Source organism: Aphanomyces astaci (genome assembly GCF_000520075.1).
Source record: "Aphanomyces astaci strain APO3 unplaced genomic scaffold supercont1.5, whole genome shotgun sequence".
In the NCBI taxonomy this organism is placed as follows: domain Eukaryota; phylum Oomycota; class Saprolegniomycetes; order Saprolegniales; family Verrucalvaceae; genus Aphanomyces; species Aphanomyces astaci.
In genome coordinates this window covers 1,825,424-1,833,774 of record NW_009798268.1, presented here as the reverse complement: position 1 = coordinate 1,833,774, position 8,351 = coordinate 1,825,424, and the positions used below count along the sequence as shown (strand labels likewise).

The 8,351-nt window shown below is 47.1% G+C and overlaps 2 protein-coding genes across 2 annotated transcripts; one reads left to right on the top strand and one right to left on the bottom strand.

Annotated features, from left to right (window-relative positions):
• Positions 1–37: 37 nt before the first annotated feature.
• H257_03310 (hypothetical protein) lies at positions 38–2,135 on the top strand (the record flags this gene model as incomplete). Its single annotated transcript, XM_009827320.1, has 6 exons — positions 38–494; positions 700–831; positions 1,002–1,435; positions 1,465–1,742; positions 1,789–2,032; positions 2,100–2,135. The coding sequence occupies 6 exons, from the start codon at positions 38–40 to the stop codon at positions 2,133–2,135; spliced, it is 1,581 nt and encodes a 526-aa protein (XP_009825622.1).
• Positions 2,136–3,280: 1,145 nt separating this feature from the next.
• Positions 3,281–7,385, bottom strand: H257_03309 (hypothetical protein; the record flags this gene model as incomplete). The annotated part of the gene is made up of 11 exons (XM_009827319.1): positions 3,281–3,491; positions 3,544–3,639; positions 3,781–4,000; positions 4,736–4,919; positions 5,261–5,500; positions 5,561–5,614; positions 5,709–5,781; positions 5,871–6,274; positions 6,573–6,686; positions 6,757–6,861; positions 6,984–7,385. The coding sequence occupies 11 exons, from the start codon at positions 7,383–7,385 to the stop codon at positions 3,281–3,283; spliced, it is 2,103 nt and encodes a 700-aa protein (XP_009825621.1).
• Between the last annotated feature and the right edge of the window lie 966 nt (positions 7,386–8,351).

The following is an 8,351-nucleotide window of genomic DNA, read 5'->3' as shown; positions in this document are numbered from 1 at the left end:
AGTCGAGAAAATGCACTCAGTAGCCTACCGCCCCGCTATGATGGGGTTGGTGGAGAGGTTCAACCGCACCATCAAGGACATGGTCGCCATCGATGTGTCTCCGACGCAGAACGACTGGGACGAGTGGTTGGCCACGCTCACATACGCCTACAGCACAGCGACCCATGGCACCCACGGGTTTCCACTCATGGAATTGATGATGGGCCGCGTGGGCAAGTCCGTACTCGACCTGCAATTCCCCGCGGCACCAATCGTAGAATCAATACCCGTCTGGAATCGGCGGTTCGTGGCCAAACTCACACGGATCTGTGCAATCGCCAAATCGACCTTGGCCCCTGCACAGGAAGAGACGGCACGACACTACAACAAGGGTCCACGCGACCGGATGAAACTCCGACCGGGCATGTGGGTTTGGATCGCACGCGACTGGCGCGACAAGGGCACCAGCAAACTGAAGCATCGGTTCCGCGGACGCTGGCTTCGAAAATTGGCGGGTGGAGTGTGTCGGGACAATGGGACTTCAATTCTCGTCCACTCAAGCGAGTGTCTGCCGTACTTCAACGACGGCGAGCTTCACAGGGCTGCCGTGCTGGATACTGTGAGCGAGGGCGAGGAAGATGAGGCCGACCATCTTTTTGGACAACGAACACCGCCAAACGACATCGATGATGGAGCTGTGCTCCTTGTGTCGGGTCCTAGGCTTGAAACCCGGCGGCGAGGAACTGGACAAGACGAGGAACTGGACAAGAAGCGGAGCAGCGCAAGACAACGCTCAGAACACGCACGAGCATGACGTGAGCACTTGGACGGCATCTGGCAGCAAGCTGATTGGTGCGGAATTCGCCGAAGCCGTCGGCAAAGGAAGAAACCACTGGGGAAGTCAGTGATGAAAGTGGAGGTGTACTTCAGCCGGGGGTGGAGCTTCGTTGTTATGGACGCGTGGGAGAACGATCGGCAGAAACCGTCCGGACGGTACTGAGTGCCTTGGTGGTTCGCGGTAGAGTTCGCTGATGCCGCGGCGACTGCTCAGTGCCTGATTCCAAGGTTTACCACGTTCGGCTGTGTTGACACATGGGTGCCAGATGACGGTTCTCACTTCAAGAACGAAGTGATCGAGAAAGTGCAAAAGTTGGTGGGTGCCCACCATCATATCACGACAGCCAACAGTCCTTGGGCGAACGGGACTGTAGAAGTAGTCAACCGACTAGTGCTGCGCGCCGTGAAGGCGCTTCTCAGCGAAATGAAGCTGAACGCGGATGAATGGCCGCATGTGTTGCCCCTCGTTAAAGGCGCCCTCAACCATCAGCCGGCGGACCGGCTGGGTAGACTTGCGCCTGTGACAGCGTTTTCTGGCCTACCAGCCAAGTCCCGCTGGCAGGATTTGTCCACCCGACGGCCAAGGAAGTTAACGTCGAGGACTGTCTTGGCGCCGCCCGTTAGAAACATGTGACGGGCCCCCAATAGGCGCTTGAAGAAATGCATCGCAAGGTGGCGTTTCGAAGCCACAAGTTGCGTCAGCAAGCGCATGGACGTCGCGACCGAAAGTCCCAAGTCAAATTTGCCGGTTTTTCGTTCGGCGATTTTGTGCTCGTCGGATCGGTCGTCTACCGTCCGACAAAATTAGCCCTGCATTGGCGCGGACACTATAAAGTGACAACAGTCATCACAGACCATGTGATGGAGACTCAGCAGCTAGTGCTAACGTATGAACTCACGGTCCATTATGCGTGCCGGCTGAAGATGTACCACGAAGGTGGTAGAGAGGTGACCGAAGACCTTGAGGCGCAGATCGCGTTTGGCGATGGGCCGATTTCACGTGGAGCGCCTGCACGAAGCGCGATTCGTGGATGGACAACCCCAAGTTTTGGTGAAGTGGATTGGACTCTACGACGAAGAATCGTCCAGGGAACCTGCGTCGAATTTGGTGGACGACATTACAGTCGTATTTCGCAAGTGGGCGGCGGCCAACAAGGAAGACGCTGCAGTGCCGCCAAAATATCCATTGGAGCTGGATATTTTTGGAGGGATGGATGTGACATTATGCTTGATATCCAAAGAATGCAATTATAGAGGAACGGAATCAAAACACGATTATGTAGTGGCCCTTTTCCAAAAAGAGATTGGTGTATTTCTAATGGTCAATATTGAAGAAATCCGAATTCCGTTCCTAATTGCATTACTTTGTAAGGTAATTCTATGATGTGTGGCGGGCGAGCTTTAACTAAAAAAACTAATTACATTTGACTAAAACTTTGTCAGAATTGCACAAATTCAGTGCACATGCCTAGGTCGAACAAAATCCTAAAATGCACCCATTTTTGATTCCACCACGTTACCACGTTGCAAAACCCAATAGACCCCAGTCAGTGCATGACTGTAAGCACGCCTTGCATAATCCTGTAAGATGTAACCAAGTGCCATTTCGTTTTTTCGTGATATTCTTGAGATCAGTAACAACAATGAAGTCTACGATCAGGAGGTCTATTAATGCATGCCACTCGCAAAGTCGACAAATTATGTGGTTGTTGTCTGAGGAGTCTATTTCGATTCGTAATGAGGTATTGTGAGGGATGCTTCACAACTGTCGTGTTTTGGTCAATTTCGTGTTTTCACCAAAGTATAATCACCGCCACTGTCATCCACAGGCATGACTTCAATTGTCATGAGATTCTGATGAAGTTCACCTTAGGTTCTATTTTCGGAGTTTCGGGGTTGCGGGGTTTCGGGGTATATTAGGAGATTACTGAACGTTCTTGTGACCAATCAGTGTTCTTGGAAATCATCGAGTGATTTCCGAAAATAGTGAATGACTGATAAACCATTAACCGTACACGCGATGATCGAGGGACACTCGCTGCAAAATGACTCGGTCATATAAATATCCGGATGACTGGCCAGTCATGAAAGTCCATCCAAGAACACATGGGTGTACGTAATGTAATTGGCCATTGAATAGAGGTTTGATCATTCGTCAAGAGGTCTAATACACATGTGTGTCTCCCCGATTTCTCCCTGTGATTCCCTCATCCTTGTGTTGACTCGTCCGGAGTATGAAAAAAGCTATGGCACCAGATTTGCTTCACATTATATATTTAACCACAGTACTCCGAGTGCGTCGTCCATTGGTATATCGTTTAACGTTGTACGTTACGATTGTTCTTGCCGAGGCTACAGATTTACAAAGGAGCCGTCGTCACATCCACCCCTTGACATGCTTTTTGCATAATTACACGGACAGTCGAAGACGAACGACCAAGTATGAATGTCGGATATTATACTCTTATAGCAGCCCGTATTGCTCCAGCATTGCATGTGTGTGCAGTTTTCGACCTCGAAACAATTCAAACGCCTTTGTGGGGTGGAGGACTCCCGAGAGGGCCAAGATCGTATCTCGGAACCGCTTGCCAGTGGCTTTCCAAGCGGGGAGGTCGCCTTGTGTGTCTTCAAAGCAAGCATAAGCGTCGTGGGCTTGGATTTCAGACCAGACATACCTGCGATTATTAAAATAGTATAAATATTCCAACATAAATAATAATATAGTACATGTAATACGCAGCCTCCACTTCGCCGTGAAAGATATGCCGAAAATGGCACAGCATGTAGTCCCGCGCCGGATGTACCTTGGGCAAGGCACTGAACCTAGTACGTAGTCCGCAGCAATAAATATATATATTATTTCTCGTAAGTACTAATACTGTAGTAGTCCGCAGTAATAGACTAATGTATTATTTCATCGAAATCAAAAGGACATGTCTAGAATAAATATAATACTGTACGTACTCATGTTTGATCTTTTCCACCAGCGCGTCTGTCGAGTCGGCAGTAATCGTGGCCGAGGTTCCATGATGGTGATGCACGGACAGATCTATGGCAGCTAAGCTGAGCTGCCGTGTTAGTGTCGTGCCCGCCATGAATCGTTTGGCAGCGACAATCTTGTCCAAGTCCGTTTGTGGAAGGGGCTGGTGGGTTTGGTAATGGCTCGAAATGCTCTGGATTAAGTCTACTCGCCATACAAAATAACATGGTGACGATATATATTGTCCAATCGATTCGAAACTGGAGCCGTCAGCAGAATCGAATGTGTTGAGAGGAGAAAGGGACCACAGACGACCCGCCAAAGCCTATCAAATCACGTCCCCCTATCGAATTTCTGCCAATCCAAACTACAAATTTAGTCCAGTTGGGCACAACCACAGATATACTAATACTTGTATTGTATCGTAATAATACACTGTTGTGATTATTCACAAATGGAGCGACGTGCCGAATGTATATATCGACGCAACCAAATGTGCAGAAGGATCGGCAGAAGAATTTAGCCAACCACAATGCAGGACATCATCGGTTCAACCCATCAACAAGTAATAATGTGACTTATATTGGTAATTTGATTTCAAAATGGACTGGGGCTGTAAATCGAATCGACGAAGCAAAATCGATGCAATACTCGACGAAAGTAGCCAATGAAAATATCGAAATAAAACCTTTGACAATCAATTTGTAGATAAAACGACGTCTCGACGATTTCACGTGGATTTGAAGTCGTTCGTCGAATCTACCGAAAATACCGAATTTAGGTTGAAAGCACAATATTAGCATCATGGGTATCACCGCTGAACATGTTTTTACATACAAAATTCAGTACATATAATCGATCGATGAATTAAGCAAATCACCGTAATAGTCCAAATTTGGCCGAATGATCAATTTGTGCTTTGTAATGGAATATACGTACCGTTGTGGTAGCAAAATCGCTTCATCATCGCCACTGGCATCCCGAGCGCGTCCATTTCAATGCCTTCCATCCCCGACGCAGCCGTATACTCGGCCGACGTGAGCGCAATGCGCAGCCCGATGCCCACACACCCAAACAGCAACGCCAGGTCGGTAAACGTCATCAAGCTGGGCGTGTCCCCCACCTAGATGTGTCGTGCTTGTTAGATCCATACAGACTACTAGTATATATTTTATTTATATCTACCTGTACATCAAATTACCGTATAAAGTCATGAAATTTGAACAATTTATTTAATTATTTCACTTGTATAATTGATTCGACATTACATTGAGATATCGTATTATATTCACATTTAATTTATATACTTCATGGTGCAGATTAACGAACATACGAATACGGTAGAAAACCAACACTCCATACGAATCAAAAGGAATAAATCTTGACAAAAAGGAAAGTGTAGCCGAAACACACAGATAGAAGGGGGATGGATATATATATCTAATATATAGATTAATTCCGTACTGGAGGTGTCTGATTCAGCACAATCGAGAACACGGGAAGTCGCACGGGGGCTTTGGCAGTGCGGAGGACTCTGCTGCGACTAACCACCGCCTCCACAAGCGACCCCTGCTGCTTTTGGCCGGGTCTAGCATACGGATCCAAGAAGAATTGGGCCACCACGGGCGTTTCAGGCTGGTCCATCGCTCGAATTTGAAAGAAACGTACGTCAGGATGCCACGTTTCTTCCAAGCCATCCGCTGCCTACATCGTACAATAGTCAAGTGACCCAATTTCAATCGGAACAACATGTTCAGTACGTACTTCGATTTGAATGGCAAACAATTGCGACACCAAGTCGAACAATCCGTCCAGCACCTATAATGTATAATTCATCATTAACACTTCCTTTTTTATATATAATATATGGATGTGAGTATATAGTAACCGTAGCACGTTGTGTGATGATTACCTTGGGCAAGGGAAAATATTGGCGGACCGCGTCGTCGTCAATATCATATTTTTCCACTCGCAATCGTTCCATCCTATAATGTATCCACCAATGATTTCATTTGTAACTAGTGCTCTTATTATATATATATATTGGATGTGACTAAAAAAGGAAGTGTTTTACCAATACGGAATGTCCCACTGCTGCAGGGGCAATGGATGGTCGTGACTAGCTGCAAACTCTTCGAGCAGACGCAGCTCAGCTTGCGAACGTGGAAGTGCCTTGTCCCGCAACTCCTCGAGCGTGTCGAGCACCGCGTCGACGGACGGCGCGACTTTGTTGGCTAAACTCAGCTCTGCAAACGTTGCAAACCCAAGCAATTGGGCTAGCTCGTGGCGGAGCTGTAGCATCTCCACCACCACAAGTTCGTTCGCGTTGGCCTTGACGTTGAAGGCATGCCACAGCGTTTCTCGAATCGATCGGTTCGAGCAGAATTTCATCACGGGGTTGTATACAGGGAGCTCGAGCGATAGCTTCCACGGGCCGTTTTCACTGGTTGCTCCGACGTGGCCGGCCGCCACAGCATTCTATAGCATTCAAATCCATTCGTTTTCATCAGTATATTTAGAGGTACGGTGAGTTTGGATATGTAAAACAAAAGGCCAAAATCGTCAATGTGTTGGCAATTTCGAACAAATCCGCAGTGGGCAATATCTGTGAATCATTCGTTACTTCAGTTTGACCCAGACGTCCAAAATAGGTGATAACCACAGCAAGTCTTGGAAGTACTTTGAACCAAAGTTTCGAAATATTCATTGGGCAGATATATATTGGGGTGTGATTATTTGCAAAAGTATTGTGGGAATGATGGGAAATATTTATTACCTGGGCCAACAACGACTTGGTCGACAACGGGACGCCTTCGAGGTGACTTTGATCTGTGACAATGAGAGAATAAGCACTCGTGCCATCTAATTCGTTGTTGGCGTGTGTGGTGCTCTAACAAATATAAAATGAATATATATATAATATATGAAAAGACGAGTTTATATATAGTACAAGTTCGTACCAATGTCTTGAGGCGGACAAGAATCGCATTGAAGCGATCTTTGGCATTGTCGACAAGGTTGACGCCCCGCAACGTCGCTCGTTGAATCGCTCGATTTAGTATGCGCTACCACATCCTAGTACATTAGTACATACTAGTTGTCGTCGTCGTCGGAACTATATCCTACAGTAATAGTGGGAAAATTTGATTGCACTAGACTCCTCCTCGTACACACGTACTACATATACCTGTTGCTCGGTAGTGTACGACTCGTAGGCCGCACTGTGTCGCAGCGTGGTCATAGCTTGAAACACCACGAGGCTTTGGGCTCGCTTGCTCTGCAGTGAAACGATTTCTTCCTGCACATCGGCATGGGCAGCTCGAAGTTCGGGCACATTCACCACCTGCATCAGTTGCGTCACGATACTCCACAGCCTCTCGAGCGGATCGTCGATGATTTCCAGCCGATCCATCACACTTTCCCACGAGATCTCAGCGTCCGGACAAGCCAAATCGTCTTCGATGGCCACTAAGTCGGACGCGAACTCGGCCATGGCTGTGCGCAAGGCGGGCGCGATGTCGTCAGGGCGAAGCTGTGCGAAGGGGGGCAGCGAGTAGTCCTCCACGCACCGGGTGAGGGGGTTCACCATGGTGTAGTAGTAGTGGAGTACAGCTGTACTAGTAGCTATACTAGTACTGTATAGTGGTGCTGCTCCAGGGAACGCGAGGCAATAGTGTGTCATCTTTGGAGTTGCCATTTCCCAACAGGGTTGGATGTAACACGTGACTGGTGATGACCTGGTCATGTGATTTGACACTGTTGCCACTGGTCCAGCCAATGAGCGCCTTGCGTGTCAAAAGTGACATATGGAACGTTGGACAACTACGTAGTACTACGTAGTAGTGCTACTCTGGAAAAAAATATCATGAAGTCTCAATATAATCGTGCTTAGTTTTTTCAATACTTGACCAAGCTTCGACATGAATAGACCAATCAACGCAAGGCGAATCCAATGCGACAATTAATTCGTGAAAAAATCAGCAGGAAAAGTGCTAAAAACATTAGGAGGAAAAGTGCGGAAACTAAGCTTAACGTATGGGAAAACGTTTAGAAAATCTGGATACAAATGCTGAGACTGAAAACCGTTTACAGTAAGCAAATATTCTTCCCGTAACCCTATAACCCCGTGACTTCGTCCTACCCTCACGTGCACATACGTACTTACACTACTTCAAAATAGAATGCTAAATCCCCAAAGTTACAAGTTGAGGTGGTCAGAGTACAAAAAATGTGCCTCATCAGTCTAGATTTTATTAACGTTAGTTTGACGGTTTTCGCAAACCCCTTGTGAGCTGTGTGTTGTGCATCAAAAATTGCATCCATTGTCCCAGTTTATCCCATTTTGGAATATCATACTCCCTCCGTGTCACAATAAGTGCGCGACTCAGAAAAATAAAGTATACCTCCTCGTATAAAAATACAAAACACTCCAAGATCCTATAACGATCATGCATTTATAAAGGTGTAACGATACAGCTGTCCAATCATAACAATCAAAATGCATGTCTCAGGACCAATCACGCGTCGTACCGTGGCCGGGTGGCAGTTGTACTTG